This window comes from Mesoplodon mirus (genome assembly GCF_964341445.2).
Source record: "Mesoplodon mirus genome assembly, chromosome: 18".
Classification (NCBI taxonomy): domain Eukaryota; kingdom Metazoa; phylum Chordata; class Mammalia; order Artiodactyla; family Ziphiidae; genus Mesoplodon; species Mesoplodon mirus.
The window spans coordinates 12,259,292-12,281,017 of NC_138994.1; the positions used below are offsets into that span (position 1 = coordinate 12,259,292).

At 49.9% G+C, this 21,726-nt stretch overlaps 1 protein-coding gene across 1 annotated transcript in view; it reads right to left on the bottom strand.

Moving 5' to 3' along the window:
• The window catches only part of TBCD (tubulin folding cofactor D), a 176,301-nt gene that overhangs the window by 36,197 nt on the left and 118,378 nt on the right, over positions 1-21,726 (bottom strand). Inside the window, exons 17-22 of the mRNA XM_082602994.1 lie at positions 21,195-21,280; positions 14,620-14,700; positions 10,669-10,742; positions 8,593-8,710; positions 7,216-7,276; positions 5,664-5,686 (exon numbers count right to left, since the gene is read on the bottom strand). Of these exons, the coding sequence (XP_082459120.1) occupies positions 5,664-5,686; positions 7,216-7,276; positions 8,593-8,710; positions 10,669-10,742; positions 14,620-14,700; positions 21,195-21,280 (443 nt within the window). The remainder of the gene's footprint in view (positions 1-5,663; positions 5,687-7,215; positions 7,277-8,592; positions 8,711-10,668; positions 10,743-14,619; positions 14,701-21,194; positions 21,281-21,726) is intronic.

A 21,726-nucleotide genomic window follows, 5' to 3' on the forward strand; every position in this document is an offset into this window, starting at 1 on the left:
AGAGGAAACGCTGCCCGTCTGGACCCTGACTGACCCCGGACGCTGACAACGGGAAACTGGTGGACGTGAATCCAAGAAGCACTCCAGGGAGAAGGTAGGAAAGTTATGAGACTGCCTCCTGGCCCAGGTAGAGGAACAGGATTCGAGTTTGCCCTCCTGCCTTAAATAAATAGAAAACTGGATGAAATAAAGGTTCAGATGCCGAAAAACAGAGGTCTTGGGAGGAGGGAGGGAGCAGCTAAGTCCCAGAGCCCAAGGCACAGTAGTGAAGCCCAGCGGAGCTGCCTGTCCTGCGGAGTCAAGAGGCTGAGCTGGAAGGTGGGGAGGCCGAGGCAGCTGAAATCTGAGGGGCTGGGGAGCAGCCCAGACAGCGCTGACCTCGAGCTGCACATGCGAGAAAAGAAACTACCTGAGCCTGAGAGGAGAGAAATGCTCCTAAGGAGAAGGCAGGGCACTTGCAGGAACCCATACAAGCGGGAGGAAGCCCCCATGAGCCAGAGCACAGGTCTGGTCACGCACGAGGCGTCAGCAGAACCCTCAGAAGGGCCGCCTCGGCAGCTGGTCAGACTGTTCTGGCCCCGTCAGGCCTTCAGAACAGGGCTTGAAAGGATTCAAGCGATCCCACCAACCAAACACCACCAGAAAGCAGCAGCCGGTGCCCAGCGACAAAAGTACTACAAAGCCTGGCACCCAACAGAACTACCAGGAAAACAGGACCCACAGCTCCAAGAAAACCAGTCCACACAACCAGACCCAGAAGCACCCAAGACGACGGAATGAACTCGCGGGGTCAGAACAGCCCTTAGCTTCTGCACATGTCCAAGGAGAGGAGGAGAGAGACTGAGGCATGAGGAAGACACGGATGGAACCGCAAGAAAGAAAAAACAAAGATCTGAAAATAAAAACTGCACTGAATGCAATCAATGAAGACAGGAACAGAAAGCAAAATACTAGAAACAAAGAGGTTTAAAAGATATTGCTCAAAGACTAAGTGAATCATGTGAAAATGACAGAGGAGTTGTTCATTTAAACAGGCTCCTGTGGGTCAAATATGGGACAGCTTGAGCAACAGAAAGAATAACAATGATGTTCCTGGATTACAACGCACTGGGGGGCGGGGAGGACCCGTGAGTCTATAGTGATACATTAGAAAGAGAGCGCAGGGTGGGAGTGGGGTGGGACGCTGCTCTCGCCAGACAAATCGGAAAACGAATGAGGGAATCAGCCAGGCACCCTCTGGCAGGCCGCAGAGCGACAACTGATTCAGGCCAGGCAGGCAGGCACTGGACACCAGGGATCCACACATCTCGAAGCCACCCCCTCAGGTCAGCCGCTAGCTGCCAGGGGACACACCTCACTCACGGGCACATCGGACCTTCTGGAGGTCATCCCTGAACCCAGGGATCAACTCAGCATCTCTACTAGGGGACAAGTGCACTGGCACAGCCCCTTCACAGGCAACACCAGGGTCCACGCCAGCCATGCCATGGGCAAGCCAGGTCCAACCATCAGGGAACAACCCAGCAAACCCACAATGTGGAATGTTACACGACACAACCGGCCTGAACTCTTAAAAAGAGACTGTATCTTGAAAAATAAAAACGGAGGGGACTGAATAACACCAAACACGGTACATGAACTTAAGCAGGTCCTAGTTCAAAGGGGAAAGGCTACGGAGAGCATTTGAAGATGACCTGAAGGAACCTGCGCTCACAAGTCACTGAGGTCACACCGACTCTCCTGGGTGTGGTGGGGACACTGGTTGTACATGGTGACACAGGACAAAGTCTCTGCTCTTCCCTGATGCTTTCTCAAGTTTTAAAGAGGAAGCAACATGCCCGCAACTTTCTTTCCATAAAGAGAAATGATACACATATAAAGAGAGAGAGACACACACACACTAGCTGAGATAAAACAAGCAGTCAAAATGTTATTAATAATGGGGGAAAGGTGAACAGGTATTCACTGCACTATTTTATTTAGACCCATAATCCCTCAAGCTAAAATGTTGGGGGTTAGAGAAAATCAGTCCTTGCTATGCCCTCTCCCAGGAAGACTTCCGAGCAGTCTGCCAAAGAGAACACAGTTTCCAATGTCATTCAGATTGCTGAGAAAGCCACGGGAGGCCCCAAAGAGACCAAGGGGACCAGGCACTCCTGGAGCCGCATGGCCATGGCTCCCAGGACACCGGGCGGCCTCCCAAGGGCTGACTGCTTCACTCACAGAGGGGCAGGAGCACACCCTCCAGGGGACCAGAGCATGGGGCTGGTGCAAATCCCACATGCACCTCACATGTCCCTCCAAGATCAAGATCCATCTCCCTCGACTTCGTGAGCTGCCATTTTCATTTACCCACAGTTCACATTTCTTTAAGATTAAGACTTTCACGCTTCTGTTCTGCAAATGAAGGCCTGTCACCACTCCTGCAGGAGGGCCTGACACTGCCAGGTGACATGCAGGGACTGGGAGGCGACTATCACAAGCAATGAGGCTGCCATGAACTCAAGTGTCACAAGAAATTCAATGAGGGCTCCCCAGGGCACTCCAGGCCTGCGGACGGGAAGCACTTGCTGGGTTTGAGAGTTCAGGCATTCCCAGCAAGACAGGAGCACCAGGCAGCCTGGCCGGGAGTCCTCACCCTCCTGCCCCTCCCAACAGGGAATTTTCCTTCCAACCTGCTGGACACAGCGAGTGCTCAGAGCTCTCACTGCACACAGAGGTCCTCCCAGCACAATCCCACACAGCCAGCCAGCACTGACCACCCCAGGGTGTCACGGGGCAGCCCCATCAGCTTGTCAGAACCTACGGGATGCTCTGATCCTTTTGCCGGTGCAGAGGGCACATGGGACACACAGCTCTAGCACTAGGCAGACCTAAGGGGTCCCTTCAAGGACAGAGGATTTATTTCCACAGCCAAGGCTGCTTCCTGGAGGTGAGGGCCAAGGAAGGATGGGTCTGGCGCTTTGTCCCAGATGTGGGAGGTCACTTCCCAGCCCCTAGAAGGTTCTGCCTGACAGGATCGTCTGTTTACCTGGGCCGGGGGCCCTGCTGGAAGGTCTACACTGGTGCCATCTATGGTGAGGCCTCAGGTCACAGGGAATCAGCTCAACCCAGTGGAAACCTTGGACGCCAAGGCCCAGAGGCGGGGGGAGGTGGGGGTGGCGGAGACCCTCCGTGGGTGGCAATAGCTGTGCATGTGTCACGAGTGGTCACAGGGAGGATTCAGCATGACTCCATAGGGAAGGGGCCCAGGAAGCTGGTGCCTGGTCTATCCTAGACTCTGTCCTGCGGGCCTTTTATGTTGCTGATTTTAATCTGTATCCTTTTGCTGCAATAAGCCATAACCACAAGCATAATGGCTCTGCTGAGTTCTCAGTCCTTCCACCAGCAAGCCACTGAGCCTGAAGGTGGTCTTGGGGACCCCCAAACTCACAATAAGAAAATAGTCCAAGGAAATAATGGGGCTAAGCTGGATCTACAAGGTCAGAAGGACTGGACGCCTTGCATTCAAGCCCCGGCAAGAGCCTTCTGGCCTGGTCCTGTGGGGCCATGTCACCCCCCCCCTTCTGTGGTCACTGCCAGGGCCTCTGGCCAAGACCTGTGTGGGAGTCACACTTCGTGAACAAACACTGCTGAGGCACCCAGGCCCGTCCCACCCAGAGGGCCCGTGTTGCACCAGAGGCCACGTGCATTATCTTCCTACACTAGCCTCACTGAATGGGGTTATTTTCTATTTATTTTTGAGATTTATCACTAGAAAAGAAAATTCAAAGGCAAAGAGCAGATGTGCATTTGGAATTTATAAGATGCTAACGGATTTCATCAGAAGCCTTCAGCTCCAAAGAAAGCCGCACACAACATAAGCACAATGGCCCTGGGGTGGTCGGTGGCCCTCCGCACACAGCTCACTGCCTGCCTCATCCCTGGTTAGTCCCATGGAGTTCAAGCCATTTCACCAGAAACAAATGAACATGTTTTTATGTAAGGGGAAGTGAGTCGCTCCTTTCTTTCTGTTAAAACAGATGAAAAGCAGCAGCATCAGTGGAACAGCCAAGAGCAGCCCACGGGCCTCCCCATGGGAACCCCCTCCAGGCCTCCATCCAGGAAGCAGGAACCGGGAGGCAGAACCACGCCCATTGGTTCAGGTCTACACCAGGCTCCACCCACCCAGGAGGAGCCTCACTCAGCAGTTTATCACCTGCAGGATGCCCCTAAGGGAAGGACAGTTAAACGGGGAACAGACACCACCAAAAAGCCCTGAGACCTCAGCCCGTCTCCACACCGACCACGGAGGCCACAGAGGCCACGGAGGGTCCTGACACAGACGCGGCCCGCATCCTGGAGGCGCTGCAGGATGCGGAGGAGCCGCTCGCACCTACGCGCCACTTGGTCGCAAGGGGGTCCGAGAGGTGGCCAGGTCTGACCATCAGTGAGCAACCTGACCACGGGCAGACTTGTCCCGAAAAGGGATTCTGAAGTAAGGCAGGGGACGCAGACTTAAAGAAGATCAAGTTTAAATTATAAGCACTGACTGAGATCAGATCCAAATCAGCAGAGGGTGACGCCAGCTAACTGTGAGGTCACCTAAGCACCCTCTGAGAGAAGCCCCCGTGTGGCCCCAGCCACCCTGGGCGGGGAGGTCACAGCAGGCCCTGGGCTGCCAGGAAAGCTGGAGGCAGGGAGAGCGGCCAAAATGAGAACACGTCAAACAAGAACAGGCCGACGTCCACTGCCCTGCACCGTTTTACATTAAAACACAAGAAAAATGAGATGCAAGCCACAGTCTGGGAGAAAATTCTGGCAAATCACCTGTCTACAAAGAGCTCGTGTCCAGAACATGACAAGAGTGCTGACAGCTTGGTAAGAAGACTACAGAGCATGAGATTTTTTTTATGAGCAAAAGATCTGAACAGTCACTTCACAGAAGAGGGAGGACAGCCAGTCCACACAGGAGGTGTCAAGGTCACCAGGCCCCAGGTATGCAAACTAAAGTGGTGATGAGCTACCCCACACCCAAGGATCAGCCCCCGCTTAAGGCTGCCCACACCCAGCACTGACGAGGACCCCTGAGACACACTGCACCGCATGACCCAGCAACACGTCTACACCAAGACTCGTACGCCAATGTTCACAGAAGCTTTATCCCGAAGAAGCCAAAAGCTGGAACAACCCAGACGCCCATCACCTGGTGAGCGGATAAACACACCAAGCACACACGCCACCGACCACCACACAGCAGTACAAAAGAACACACCGCTGTATGCCGACCACACGGTGAATCTCAGAAACAGCACGCTCGGTGACAAAGACCAGACCCCAAGGCTCCACAGAATGGTTCTATCCGCATGACATTCAGAGGGCAAACCACAGCCACCAGGGCGGAGAGGACCCACTGCAAAGGGCAGAAGGCAGATCCAGGCGGTGCCGCTGCTGCAGGGGGACTGTCCACAGCCACCAGCCCCGTCAGACTCCACAGTCAAACGAGCAAGCTTCTCACCACGTCGTCAGTGAAGCTCAGAATCCAACCAGGCCTTTCATGGCTCTTCACCCCCTCAAATAGGATAAGCACAGACAACTTGGCCAGGACCACTCGGGAGACACCCGTGACTAGGGGCCCAATATTTTCTTCACAAAACATAAAACTTCAGGTGTGTAAAGCTTACCTGTATAACTGACGATCATAAAGCTAAAAATAAAGAATTGAAAGTTACTTAGTTATTTAAATTACTAGGATTTAAAAAATAACACAGCAGGTATATAACAAGCATCAAAAGGATAACAAAAAGAAACACACAGGTGGGCGTTTCCCAGGAGGGGCTGATGGAGCCCCTCCACTCTTCAAGAGCACCTCACTAACAAGCCCCTCCTCCCTCACTAAGACCCACCGTGCATTACCACATTTAATCCTCACAACAGCCCAGATCCCTCCTTCCCTCACCTGGAAGAGAAACCAAGGGTCAGAGAGGGGAGGAAGAGGGTTGCCAGCCAGTGAGCGGGGCCTGGATACCCGGACCTGCCCCCGCCGACAGCCCCTCGGGCAGTAAACCAACTCTAACGGTCCTTCTCCTTGCCAGGAACTCAGAGAAGCAATTCACAGCATCACCACTAACGACCATCCCAGCCACCACTCACTGAAAGTTCATGCTGTGCCAGCATCTCCACTCAACTCTCTGAACGCATTCTTTAATTCTCACAGAAACTCAAGCAAGTAGGTTCCACTATTACCCAGGCTCTACAGAAAAAGGAAGCCGTGGACGGGGGACGGTCCCCGCACTGAACCGCCTCCTGCGTCACACGGCGTCAGCCCGGCTTGACAGTGTCAGGTGAGCACCAGACTCCACTCTAAAGATGAGAAATGCACCTAAACAGATGGTACGGTTTTGCCAGAATGGAAAAGAAAGTTAACAGCACCAACGGGCTGAGGAGGGAAAGACGTCAAAACGGTGAATTATTACATGAAGAGCTAAATCTTAAAGGAAACAAAACTCTACTCTGAACGACAAACAGTAAAGCCGTTTAACATCTCAAGAGTGACTTCCAGGTTATCCTACAACATTAAGACCTACAGTTCATACTTCACCAATTTTGACTCACAGAAGCCGTTGAGAATCTCAAACACCCAGAAAAAAGCACACACCTCCTCCCCAGAGAAGTGCATACACAAACCCTGGGTGTGACTTCAGACTCGGGGTTCCCCACCGTGGAGGCACAGCTGGGGGTGCAAGGCCTTCGTGCTTGTTCTGTGTGCCACTGCACACCCGCACTTGCGTGAGGACACGCCCCGAGCGAGGAGGGTGGCCAGGCTGCACAGCAGGACTAGATGAAAGGCGGGTGTTCTGCAATGTCCAGCGGAGGACACCTGGCCACACAGAAGAGCCCGAGCTCACCCCAAGGGTTTGCACCACAGCCCCAGGACTGACCCTCAGGGCTTCACTTGGGGCTGAGGAGCAGGGAGGGCTTGGGGGCAGGCAGGCCCCAGGTACCAGGAGACCTAGAAGAGGGGCTGAGGAGCAGGGAGGGCTTGGGGGCAGGCAGGCCCCAGGTACCAGGAGACCTAGAAGAGGGGCTGAGGAGCAGGGAGGGCTTGGGGGCAGGCAGGCCCCAGGTACCAGGAGACCTAGAAGAGGGGCTGAGGAGCAGGGAGGGCTTGGGGGCAGGCAGGCCCCAGGTACCAGGAGACCTAGAAGAGGGGCGCCCCAGAGGCTGCACACTGACCTGCTGGTGGATCTGCTTCAGGCCCTGCACGGTCTTCTCGTCTAGGAAGTCCGAGACGGGCCTGCGGGAGTTCAAACACAACATGTTAGGTCCTGGGACAGCGTCAGGGAGACACGCATGCAGGCCTGGTGGCCCGCCAGCTCCCAGCCCACAAGCACCTGCAGGGGCATCCCTGAAGGTACATCCACTCAAGGGGGCAGATGGAAGACCTTCTCAGTCAGCGGTTAGCAGACAATAGCGACAGGGCTGTGATGAGGCGCCTGCTTGAGAGCGGGGACCCCATGTTCAGGAAGCATCTGCGGCCCCGGGATGGGGAGCAGCCCAGCTCCCAGGTGCCCCGTGACTTGCTTTGGAAAAGAGTACAGTGGCTGAGGCTGCGGTCAGGGCCCTGCAGCCAGCGGCTTCACTGCCGCCCTGGACAGGCCTGCTCGGCACCCAGAAACCTGCATCTCGGGAGGGCTCTCCCCATTCCCTAACTGCCCAGACTGTCTGCACAAACCACATGGCTTATGCTGAAACCTGATTTCTTCTGGGAGTCTGGGATATTTGGGTTCATGGCAGGTAGAGAACCCACACGGCCAGCCCCCAAAAAACCCCCAGGGGCCGGCCTCTCTGGCCTTCCCTGGGGGGAAACGTGTTGTCACACGCACTGCCAGGGGATTAGGTGAGTCCTGCACAGCTGCACCAGGAGAGGATTCCATAAATACCAGGTCCTTGGCCAAGCCCACAGGTGCCATTTCACCCCCTCACAGATGTCATTCAAACAGACTGTGGGGAGAGAAGCAGGGTCAACTCAGACCTGCTATCACTGTGTCCCCAGGAAATCACCTCGAAGGACAGGAAGCCACTTAAAATACAGTTTTCCTCAAGCTGGAGTCCAAGAACCACAGCACAGACATCACAGTGTGCTGTGAGCTTTTGCCTTTGAGGAAAAGTCAGTTGGAAAGTCAAGTAGGAAGACGAAGCAGCTGCTTCACAAAACATTCTCAACATTCGGACCTTCTCAGCAACCTCACACTGCGTGTCTACTGTTATTTATACTAACTGAGCCAGCAGAAAAGGCTCCTGGTAGACACTTTTAAATTTATATTCTCTGGTATTTAAATTATTGAAAGTGATGAATGAACAAAGAATACTGAATATACGAGCTACTCAACACAAACTCTGAAAACGTGTCTTTGCTTTTACAATCTGTTTACCTCAGAAAGAGCGAGGTGACAGGAGAAGCCCAGAGAGGTGGGGTTTCCCAGAGAGGACAGGGGGCCACTGACAGACGTCGTCAGGAGCACAGGGCCCCTGGAGACCATGCCACACTGTACACACTGGCACAAAGGAAGGGGCGCGTGGACAGGGCCCCAGCTGTGACCCAGCTCCTACCTGCCCTGTTGCACGGCCAGTGTGTACAGGCTGTGGGTGACCTCTGCGCAGGCGAGCATAGCCCCGTGCCGAGTGTGTAGGTCTGGACTCTGTGTCATTGACAGCAGACGCGGGAAAACTGCAAAGGACACATGGGAGATGCACACAGGGTGACAGACGCGAGGGTTCAGGATCCAGGGGAGAAACAAACCCACTCAGTTCTCTCTGTCAGGATCATGATCTCACAACCAAGGCTAAACTAAAGTCTCTGACATGCCAGACTTCGTCAGCGGACACAAGGGCAGCGAGCAGGAATGTGAACGAGGATGACACTTGCCCCCAAACAGCACATGCTCTTCGGGGCTCCGGACACAGGGTGGTGACCCAGGGTGAGAACATACAGCAGGGAAGAAGGAAAACAGACTGTTTTCCAGGTCTTTCCTGCTGTTCAGGGGCTGCCGGGGCTCTGCCTGGGGGGCAGGGAGGACAGAGGCCGGGCTGCAGGACCTACAGCCAACACACGGTGCCTCAGCCTGGAGCCCGCCCTCTCCTGGTCAGAGCAGAGGAAGCCTCCAAGCCTGTGCTCTGGGGACAGAAAGCAAAGTCAGTCCTTGAAGCCTGGCAGGGAGTGCAGACAAGGAGCCACACCCACAGCCGCTCCGCTCCACCAGCCCCACCAGCCAGGGGGAACCACAATCACAGCCGGGCAGAGGCCACAGCGTCCTTGCCAGGACAGGGCCCACAAAGGCGCTCAGACGTGGCAGCTGGTAGCGGTCAGTGTTTAAGAATCAGGGAAATCCCTTATCCTGGAGCGGTCAGCACTCTTGAAATGGGAAGAAAGTGTCCCCTTCATTCAGGCAGCAGGATTATCATAAAAGGAAAGTAAACACCAGGTGAGATTCCTGACATTAAGCTTAATTAACAGACCACGAAGCTGAAAGGGCCCTTAGGAGGTAACATGCCCCAAATCTTCATTTAAAATCCCAGAGTGTTGGGGCTTCCCTGGTGGCGCAGTGGTTGGGAGTCCGCCTGCTGATGCAGGGGACGCGGGTTTGTGCCCCGGTCCGGGAGGATCCCGCATGCCGCGGGGCAGCTAGGCCCGTGAGCCATGGTCATTGAGCCTGCACGTCCGGAGCCTGTGCTCCGCAACGGGAGAGGCCACAACAGTGAGAGGCCCACATACCGAGAAAAAAAAAAAAAAAAAAAAAAATCCCAGAGTGTGTGATTAAAACCAGTAACTCCGGGCCTCCCTGGTGGCGCAGTGGTTGAGAGTCCGCCTGCCGATGCAGGGGATACGGGTTCGTGCCCCGGTCTGGGAGGATCCCATATGCCGCGGAGCGGCTGGGCCCGTGAGCCATGGCCGCTGGGCCTGCGCATCCGGAGCCTGTGCTCCGCAACGGGAGAGGCCACAACAGTGAGAGGCCCGCATACCGCAAAAAAAAAAAAAAACAAAAACAAAAAAAACCAGTAACTCCAAATGAAGAACCATGATCCAACCAATAGTTACTTCTCTAATAAATGTCAGTGGGAATAAGTATAATGTGGAGAAATTTGTGTATTGTTCCCTAAATTAAAATCAGATGCCTACTTATTCCAAGTAGAAAAAACACGATGGAACATATACGGGTTCTTTCCTTAATGATAAGGGCGTGTCATCAGTTCAGACTGGCTGTTCTGTTCTTGAGTAAAGTGCGCTCAGGCCTGGCCCAGGAAGTCAGCAAATCCACTGCAGCCCCAGGAAGCAGCTCACTGTTTAATGTTATATTATGAGTTACTTCACTTGTTGTTTTAAGGCTAGTTCTAAAACACACAGTGTACAGCAGATCCATCAATTCCTGCTGGGATGGCGCAGGAATCCTGTGGCTCCTGGGGACACACACACCTCAGTGGTCACAGCACCTGTGCTCCCAGAGGCCATGGCACCTGGTTCGTGTTCTGTCCCTGATGAAGCACAGACCAGTTCTTCAAACCCTTCACAGCAAGAGAGAAACCCCCAGCCCTTGAAATCAGTGAGGGGGCCTCCGGGGCTTCCTGCTGTGTGTTCGTGCATGTGTCCGTGGTGCACACGCACGTGCAAGTGTGAGGAGGAGCACCTACCATGACGGGTGCTGTACTCGGGTGCTCGCTGAGTCAGGTTCCGCAGTGCCTTGGCCGACAGCTCCCTGATGGCCCTGGGGGGCGGGGCAGAGAACACTGTTAGTCCTTCATTTCGAGGATTCTGGCTTTATTTAATTATAGAGAGGACGGTGCATAGGAGCTGTCAACGGGCCACTTAGTCAAACACTATGAAAGCAAACACAAACTAACAAGCAAGTAAGAACCTCTGCTCATAACAAATGAGGGAGAGAGACTTCATCAAGAGGAGGCACTACATGCAAGTCCCTGTCAGGACACAGCTGCCATCTGCACGGCGCTGGATGGCAAAGTATGTCTCCAACCTCCTGCACCCCAAGGGACGCAGAGGACACGAGTACTGGGGAGCCTGTGAAACCACCACTGGGAAGATCGAGGGCTAAATGAGGGAAGCTCGTGAGGCTCAAGCTAATAAACAGGAGGCATACATCACATCAGTGCAAACATTTCCAATCAATGCACATTTGTTATATTCTCAACACATAGAACAGAAGGACGACCCCAGGACAGGTTAATGAAGCCGAGTTCCCTCCTGAACCTGCCAGGGGCCAGACAGGTCTGATCAAACCTTGAGGGTGACTTGTGAAGCTGACGCCCTCCCCCATGCCTCCCCAGCCCTGTCCCAGCACTAAAAGTCAGGAGGGCACTGCCAAGAGCTCCAGACAGAACAGGAAGTAGTCATTTCCTTAAAATAATAATTAGGAGGACTACAGAACAAGACAGAACATGATAACGATATTAAAGAAGAAACATGCAAAAGAGGGCATCTGCAGTTTGATCATTATACGTTCCAAGTACACAAGCACCAGAGAGAAGCACGTGGAGGATGAAAGTGGATGCTGGGGCAGGAGATCCTTCCCCTCCTGTGTATGTCCGGGCCTCTCGATGCCTCCAGACCAGCTTAGGGGTCTGTTTCCAACAGAAAACAGCCAGCTCTTCAAGGCAGGGAGGTCTCATGTGCTAAGAGCCCATTCAGGAAGCCACTTCTGAAGGCTGAGTGATCAGGTCTCAGAGCAGATAAAGCCCCACAGTTGCCAAGGAGGCAGCTATTCTAACAGGCTTAGTTACACTTATCCTCAAATTAGTGCACTTTGAGGATAAGCTTTCTGTATTTAAAAATATTATATTTACCATCTAAATGTCAGACCTCAAACTATAAAACTCTTAGAAGAAAACGCAGGGGAAAAGCTTCATGACATTAGATTTGGCAATGAAAAAGTTGGTTGTACAGCAAGGAGAATGTACTTAACTGAACTCTACAAAAAAAATGATTAAGATAAATATTACATGTATTTTACCACAGTCAAAATATTTGTAATTATGTTTATTTTGATACATAAGTTATTTGGGGTATGTCTAAGTATCAGAAAATTTTTTTTAATTTTATTGAATTATAGTTGATTTACAATGTGTTAATTTCTGTACAGCAGAGTGATTCAGTTATACATATATATTCTTTTCCACATTCTTTCCCATTATGGTTTATCACAGGATATTAAATATAGTTCCCTGTGCTATACTGTAGGAGCTTGTTGTTTATCAGAAAATGTTTAAAAAGAAACCCAAAATAATGGATAATACTTCTCAAAAGTGTATACTGTTAAAAGTATAATAGAATACCTATACTAGTGAAGGTATAAATACACCACTAAAGAATGTCTGTAAAAAATTCTCTAAGGCTCCCCATTTTCTACAAGTCATGTATTCACAGGAAATTGAAGAGACCCTATTTATGAACTTTTAGCTGATATCTCCTCATGGATGTAATCCAGGCCAAAAACAGAGAAAGGCAGAAATATCTCCATCTCTGAAGAATCATAAGAAAATCAGGTCATAATCATGCTCTGTGAATCCCAACATATGAGAATCCCAAATGTGAGCAGGTGTTATTGTGAGGACCTTCAAATCTGACTGCAATTTCCCCTCCATTCTGTGATTCAGGCATCCTGGAAACTTCAGGTTTTTAGAGCTTATACTAAACAGAGTATTTCCACAAAGAATGTTTTAAATAAAATTAACAACAAAAAAAAAGAAAAAAAAAAAGAAAAAAATAGAAACCATATAGCAAAATGACAGGTATAAATTGATAACCACTTCAGATGTGAAAGGACTGAAGCCCTCAAACAAAAGGCAGACGCTGCCAGGCTGGATGTAAAGGCGGGACCATCTGCCATCCCCCTGACACACAGACAAGGGTGCAGGACAACAGTGGCTGTGAGAGGCCTCTTTTTGTAAGGCCCCAGCTTCGAATGGTTTTTACATTTTTAAAGGGTTTAAAAAGAAAAAAACAGGGGACTTCCCTGGTGGTCCAGTGGTAAAGAATCCGCCTTGCAATGCAGGGGACGCGGGTTCGATCCCTGGTCAGGGAACTAAGATCCCACATGCCAGCAGGGCAACTAAGCCCGTGCGCCACTACTACTGAGCTCGCACACCTCAACTAGAGAGCCCGCAAGCTGCAGACCACAGAGCACTCGCCCTGGAACCCGCCACAACTACAGAGGCCATGTGCCCTGGAGCCCGTGCACCACAATTAGAGAAGAGAAAACCCGCACGCCACAACTAGAGAGAAGCCTGCACACCAGAACGAAGAGCCTGCGCCCAACAAAAGATCCTGCATGCCTCAGCAAAGATCCTGCGTGCCGCAACTAAGACCCGACACAGACAAAAATAAATGAAATAAATAAATAATAAATCTTAGAAAAGAAAAAAACAATAAAATACATGGGACAGTGACCTAAAATGTTTACTCTCTGGCCCTTCAAAGAAAAAGCTTGCCGACCCTTCAGCCATAATAATATCAAATTACACTTTAAGACAAGAAATCTAACGTGAAACAAAAAGGGCCATTTCATAACAATAAAGGGTCAATACATCTGGAAGATACAAAAGTTAGAAATGTAATTGCACCTAAGCAGAGAGTCCCACCCAATATGTGAAGGAAACCTGACAGAATTGAAAGAAGAAATAAACATTTCAAAAACAGCTGGAGATTTCAATAGCTCAGAACTTTAGTCTAACACCATGGATGACACAGTTGCAATTTTGGTTTTAAATGTCCTATTGACTGCAACTAACACCCACTGTAAGTTGGGGTTCCGGACGTAGAACCTGAAGAAGCTACTTGGCATTTGTGTCCCTCAGACCATGGCCTGAGCACCGGCAGCCACACCGAGCCTCCCAAGAGAAAATAAGCCGTCCTCCCAGAGGGGCTGCTAGAAGCACTGATACCCGCTCTGGGTTACACACTGACCCTCCCCTCTGAAGGGACACGTTTAACTGCTGGAAATGCTAAGACACCCTGAAGCTGCTTCGTGATCACGAAAAAGCTACAGGCCTGCCTGGCTCCAGGAAGGATGGAGAAGATGGCTAAGCGGCCACATGGATCGGACTCGAGCTGGGATGCCCTGGCCGCAGAGCAGATGAGGCAGATCCCACAGCCTAAGGTCCTCGCCCTCAGGAGGCTACCCGCCCTCCATGACACGGGAAAGTTTCCACACCCAGCAGACTTCACTGAGGTCTCCAGAAGTAAAACTGGAGGTAGACCATTAACCAACACATCAGGCATGAAGACTGGAACTTACGTTACTTCTCAGGAGTTACTTTAAAATATGAAATCTACCGAGCTGGGAGGGGAGTTTGAGGAGAATGCATACATATTTATGTATGGCTGAGTCGCTCTGCTGTGCACCTGAACTATCACAACATTGTTAATCAGCTATACTCCAATATAAAATAAAAAGTTTAAATGGTAAAATATATAATATATATGTATATAAACTGAAAAAAAAAGAAATCTACAATTAGACAATATACTCAAGGCTTACAAGCTCAATTTAATCTCTCCTTTGGGAAAAAAATAAGAATTCTTATTTGACAGATAAGGTCATTAGGCAAACATAAAAACACAAAACCTACCCATCCCAATGGTTTATCTTCATGGTAACCAGGTGGTCTATCATTGGTTGTGTGTATTCAGGAAAGCCGGCAATAAACATGCTGGAAAAAACAATATTCAGAGATGGTGAGAATGTGGAGGAACAGGAACTCACACACTACTTATGAGAACATAAAATGGTACGACCACTTTCAAAAACAGTTCGGCAGCTTCTTATAAATATACAGAAATCCCTTTATAAGTATGTATCCAAAAGAAATGAAGATATATACATCCACAAAAAGACTTCTAAACAAATGTTTAAGCAGCTTCATTCATCGCAGCCCAAAACACCAAACAACCTAAATGTCTATAACAGAGGGACTAACAGATAAACTGCAGAACAGCCACAGACTCAAGACAGCTCAGCAACAAAGAGGAACAAGCTACCAACACACACAACAAGCATGACTCTCAGACACCACTGTGCTGAGAGAAAGGAGCCGGGCACAGGCGTCCATCCTTTCTGACTTCACTCGCGTGACATTCTACAAGAGGCGTCAGCGAGCTACGGGCGGCGCCTGGAGCCAAGGTGCTGAGCCCTGCATATCTCAGTGACGGCGCTGGTCACCCAGGTGTGTGTGCTGCCAGCACTCGCTGAACTGTACGCTTCATACGAGGACAGCTGATGGAGCATAATTATGCCTTAAAAGTAAGAGTTACGTCTCCCGAAAATACCACAGGAGAATTAAAAAAAATAATCTCCAAGTGGGACGGGGCTTTCTAATTATGACTCAAAACCCAGAAGCCAAAAAAGAAGAGACTGGTACATTCAAACACTCAACCAAAAGAGAAAAATGCTATCAGGAAAAACACACCATAAACAAAATCAAAAATATCTGCAACTGCTATCACAAACAAGAGCCTTCTGTATAATGGAGTTCTTCCAAATCAATAAGAAAATGCCATCACCTAGTAGAAAAATAATTAAAGTTTACAGAAAAGAAAGAAGATGCAGCTCAAACATTCAGCCTTCTTCTGTGGGAAATGGAAAGGAAACTTTTGTCCATCTGTCAAACTGCCAAAGTCAGAGGGGTTGACAGCTGCTGCTGGAAGGCTCTAGAAGTGTACAGAGACACTGCTGGGGACAGCGTCTTGGCACAGCCTCTAGAGACAGCAAGTGGCACTGCCCAGGAAATTGAAAATGTAATGCCCTTTAGTCTAGCAATTCCACTTCTGTTAATTCACTGAGATATAACCACACAGGTGAGAAGTGATATATACAAGAATACTCATTTCACATCGTTTATAACAGCAAAAGACTGGACAGAAGCCAATGGCCAGGAAGGGAGATCTACAGGTCACACTCCATGTCCAGATATGGAAGGCTCTCCAAGACGCAGGACGTCACAGGCAGCATACGGTGTATACGTTCTGCTGTATGTAACAGGACACACAGAGCTGCCTCCCTACTGCTAAGAGCTCATCGTTATTACTGCAGGCAGACCTCGTTTTACTGCGCTTCACAGATGCTGCATATTTTACAAATTGATGATTTGTGGCAACACTGCATCGAGCACGTCGGCACCATTTTCCAGCAGCATTTGCTCGCTTTGTGTCTGTGTCACATTCTGGTAATTTTTGCAACATTTCAAACTTTTTCAATATTATTATTATATGTGTTATGGTGATATGTGAACAGTGATTTCTCATGTTACTACTGTGACTCGCTGAAGGCTCAGATGATGGTTAGCACTGCTGAGCAATAAAGCATTTTTAAATTAAGGCATGTACATTGTTTTTTTTAGACATAATACTATTGCACACCTAACAGGCTACAGTACAGTGTTAAGATACCTCTCATACGCACTGGGAAACCAAAAAATTCGTGCAACTCACTTTAATGTGATACTCGCTTTATTACGGTGGTCTGGCCCCGAACGCACAATATCCCCAAGGTGTGCCTGTACTTGACCAAGCCTCTGAAGATGAGCACTTCAGGGGTTCCAACCTTGTGCACTGTGTGCCACCGCTCAGCGTGGACAGAAGGAAGTCGACACACCCACAGGCATGATATGAACCAAATCTCTCTAGAAGACACAAGGAACTGGGGCCAACAGGGACCCCCAGGGTAGAACCAGGTGCCTGGAAGGAGAGGTGAGATGCACTGGTTTTCCCTAAACACCCCCTGCACCTTCTGAACTTTATACCATGAACATGTATCACTTATTCCAAAATATGCACTTTTATACTTCATGCCCCTAAAACGCCCAATTGCTTACAAATATTGTCTGAACCTGCCACACCATCCACATAACCCCACCATGGACCTGACCACCACCCACGTGTTACACGGAGGCTGAGAGACAGAGTGGATGGCACAGAAGGCCAAGAAGGGAGGATCGGTGTGAGGTCTGGGAGAGTCGAGTCAGGGAAAATCTTTGCTCTGGGCGTGACAGGAAGAAAAGCAGAGGCTTCACCAGCAGCGAGGTGGATTGAGAGCCCCCCTAAAGACGATGAAACCGCTTGAGAGAGAGTCAGAAGAAGAAAACAGAAAAGTGAGGACAGCAGACAAGCTGTTGAAGCTGTCAGAAATGGAGGCAAGACACAATTCCTGGTCCCACATAACCTACAGGCCCCTGGCCCACCCAACAGATAGACCCACCCCAGGCCAGCATCCTGAGCCTCCAAAGCTTCCAGAGACGCAGGCAGAGAAAACAGTGGCCTCAAAGAAAAACAACCAAACAGAGGTCGGCCACCTGAGTTCTAGTCCAGGCTTTGGCACCAACTAGCGGCTGACCTTGGAGAAGAGGCACTGCGCTCAGTCTGCATGGCAGCCAAGTGCAAACCAAGAGGGGCGTCCACCAAAGGGCGCAGGACTGGGGCAGGTGAGCCAAGGAGGATGCACGGCCTGCTGGGGGCCGGGAGGCAGGGTGGTGGTGTGACAAAGAGAAAGCGCTCCATTCTGCACTCAGACAAGCGACGGAGGTGGGGTCGTGGAGGCTCTGCAAGTGTACAGGACAGTGAGAGCTGGGCTACGGTGACAGCTGACCGGACAAGCAGAGTGAACGTTTGAGGGCTGTTAGGGATGCAAGAGTGACAGAACTAGGTCACCAACCGGACGTGGGGAATGAGAGAAGGAGAAGCAAAACTGAGCTATGATGTGGATGGCACGCTGTTCACTGAGTTAGGAAATAAGAGAGCAAGTTCACTCTGAGGTTTCCTCAGTCTGAAGAACTCGTGGGACAGGAACGTGCAAAACGACTGGAAAGCAAACTTCTAGAAAGCAAAATGTGACCAAATGCTTCTCCAGAAGGAGGCACAGTGTTGTGGTGCCAGCAATCTGTTAAGGAAATTTACAACTGCAAGAAGACAAGCCCATAAACATTGCTCACGACTGCTCGTTATGTCACAGCAGAAAACAGCTGGGCAAATAGAAGCACCACCCATATGCACACATCCAAAGCCAAGGGGCTCGGACGACCACCAGGTGGTGAGTGGGAGACAAGCTGCAGTCCACCCGGTGGACCACTACCGAGCAGCATGGATGAACGATGACATACAGTGACAGGAGCCCGCACACCACGTGACTGTCCTACAAGTTCTAGAAAAGGTCAACTCCAGTGACAGAAGGCAGCCCAGAGGCTGTCAGGACCAGGGCATGAGGGAACTTTCTGGAGCGACAGGAACATTCCCTGTGTTGACTGCAGCAGTGGTTACACATCTGTCAAAACCCACATTTTAAACTAGTGAATTTTACTGTATGTAGATCATGTGTAATGAAATAGGGGAACAAAAATAAAGCTGATTTTTAACAAAGGGTTTTGTCTTAGGAATACACAGGACGCTGAAAGAACAAGCCACGGACCAGGAGAAAACATCTGCAGATAATGGACCTGAGAAAGGATTTGTATCCAGAACATAGGAAGAATTCTCAAAGTCTCAGTAAGAAGAAAACAACCAACCCAACAGATAAACAGGCAAAATATTTGTCCAATAAGCCCATGAAAAGATGCTCAATGTCATTAGTCGTTAGGAAAACACAAATTAATGAGCTCCTCCTGCACATCCATCAGAATGGCTACGATTTAAACCACTGACCACACCAAGGGCTAGCAAGGACAGGGTAAAGTGATGCAGCCACTCTAGAAAGCCATCTGGCAGTTTCTTAAAACAATCAGGATCCAGCCACTTCACTCCCAGGTGTTTAACCAGATACAGGAAAGCACCTGCCCACAGACAGACGTGCACACGAAGGTGATCGAAGCCCTAACCTGGAAACCCCCAGACGTCCCTCACAGGGGAAAACGTGGCTCATCACACGCGGGAACTAGGAACGCGTGGGCACTCACGCAGGGAGGACACACCCGAGAGAGCAGGCAGGGCGCAGGCGGCCAGAACAGCACCCAGAGCCCACACCACGCGACTCCATTCACCCAACGACCCAGAGTGACAGGAACAGACTGGTGCCTGGAGAAGGGGCGCCCAGAAATCCTGTGGAGACGGGTCTCTATCTGCATTGTGGTGACAAAGATCTGTGCCCGTCAACACTGATCAGAACCTACACGATAAATACATTCAATTTCCTGTGTGTCACCAGCACCGTGACAAAGCTCTGAGTCAAAAGTAGAGGTAAGACGATGCTGGTCCCCCCCGCCTGATGGTCTTCGTCCACGTGTTTCAATTCCCATCCGTGTGTCGCACACTCCCGTCTCCAGGAGAATCATCCGCACTTTGGCCCATGTGTCCGCTCAGATGTGCTGTGAGCCCCGTGTGTTCAGTGAATCTGAGCTCCGGACCTTCCCCCAAACCCACAGGCGTTTTCTCCCTCACGGTGCACCCCAACACCTCCACTCTCCTGACTACACCCACTCTCGCCAGAGGACCCAACCCTGTGCCCTAGCTGTCCCCTGACCATGTCTCACACCTTGTGAGGGGCCCTGACCACCCTCTGATCATCCCCCACCTTGTAAGGGGGCCCTGACTGTCTCCTTGCTTCCAGTTACCAAAACGCGGTCACAGTGGTATATTCAAAATGCAGATCTGACTGTCAAACCTGGTTCCCTGACCTCAGGACAACCCAAGGCCCCACTTTGGCTCAGAAGCCCCACCGCCCCAGGCTGATTTTGGACCCTTCCCTGAAGGGCTGTCCCCTACCCCACACCAGGCTCCCTGGGCACAGTTCCCTCTGCCACATGCCCCCTTTCCCTCTGCCCTGCCGTCCAGGCTGACAGCAGGACCCTGGGTGTCGGCCCTGCCTTGGGGCAAGGGAAGAGCTCCCCCAAGCGCCCTGTGGTGATGGGGTACAGCCACAGACCCTGGTCCCCATGACTGCTGGACCCCTCCTCACAGACTGCCTCTCACCCACAGAAGTGTGCAGAACCCTCTGTGGAAGACAGACCCTGAGCCAGCCCATCTAAGAAACGCAGACCAGCTCAGAGACCTCAGCCACAAGAAAAGCATGCCAAGGCCAAAAACTACGAGTTCTTTTACCCATGAAACTCGGGCAAAGGTAAGAGATTCCCCACGTAAAATATATGCTCAAATATTAACAATCAAAGGAAACAGAATTAAAATAGGAGAGAACTGATAAGGCATAGAAGACCACTAAATGTTGAGGAAAGGTGGAAAGGATGCTAAAAATACAGTGTGTTTGGTCAAAGATTATTTCTGTGAAGGAGGCCAAATGCCACATTAAAAAAAAACAAAAAAAAATCTGTCCACGCTGGTTATGGAGAAATGTAGTTTCTGCATGGTCTGCAGAGCAGGGGTATTAGGGAATCTACCCTTAAGACCCATAATGGTTAACCATTTTAAAAAGCACTGGCGTGTTTCCTGTCCCAATTTAAGGCAAATAAGTCACTTCATAAAATCATGCCCATCTTGTATTAGTGTTGCAATGAGTTAACTAAGACATGTGGACTCACTGCCCCACTACTTACTTACTTAAATTAAGTTTTGATGTGATTTCTGCAAACCACAGTTAGGGATGTTAAATATTTATTCCTTGACCTGATTTCTCAAATACCTCTTTCTTACTCATCTCATAAACAAGCTACAGATAACTTCAACTTGGGAAACACTGCTTTATTGAAACAGAAAAAGAAGGACAGTCACTACCAATCTAAGAATTCATTCTGAGAAACTCCCCAGTGGAGCAGAAGCCATACAGAAAGCAATGCACAGTTTTGGCTGGTGGCAATTCTCTGTGAAAGACCAAGCTCTCAACGAAACAGCTAGTGCAACAGGCTGGTTTAAGAGGAAAATAACCACCACAGCACTGTTCTTGAAAGGCTTAATACCTCTTTAAAACATGAGCACCCTTCTCAGGACCAGATCCTGCACTCCCCTTCTCCAGGCCACCCCTGACCTGCTACTGTCCCTCTGGATTCATTTGCATTTTGCAAAGTTTTATGTAAACAGAATCATACACTATGCACTCTGCCCAATCAATCTGAAACAAAAGTTTCAAAACAAACAGTTTTCAATTCCTTTTTTAACTTTCCACACATGAATTTACTCTTAGTGGACCTTCCAGGCTGAAGAAACCAAATGGTGGAAACCGATCTGTGACTCAAAGAAATCATTATATTTTATGACAAATATTAAAATTTACCTTATAACCAGGAAACAGTTAGATCTGTTACCAACAGTAAAGTAGTCAGCTGTGGTCAAAATATCAATCCCATGAGGGAAAGTGCCCTAATGAAAAAATAAAGTGGAAAAAAAAGAGACAAAAATTATTTTATTGAGTAAAGGCATTTTCAAAGTTTGATAATCATATGCACATATGTTACCTTTATGAACGAAGAAGCATGATATAAACTGAAAGCTGAAACTACACACCACTTAACCGAACTCAACCAAGGACTTCCAAGTCAGGTCACTTTACTAACTGCCTCTCCAAGGCTGGACACTGTGCTAAAATTATTTGAGCCACTTAAAATTTTTTTTCCTAACAATTCAAGCATTTCAACTTTAAAATGTTGTAAGAGCCCTTTCTTTAAACCACACACCATTAAAAGACATCAGGTTTCAGCAGAATTAAAGCTTCCGATTTCATTCAACCCGGGCCCCGGCGGCCAGAAGGACCCCAGAGTCCCCTCGGAAGGACCGGCACCTGCCTGGGCTATGAATCCTGGACGAGA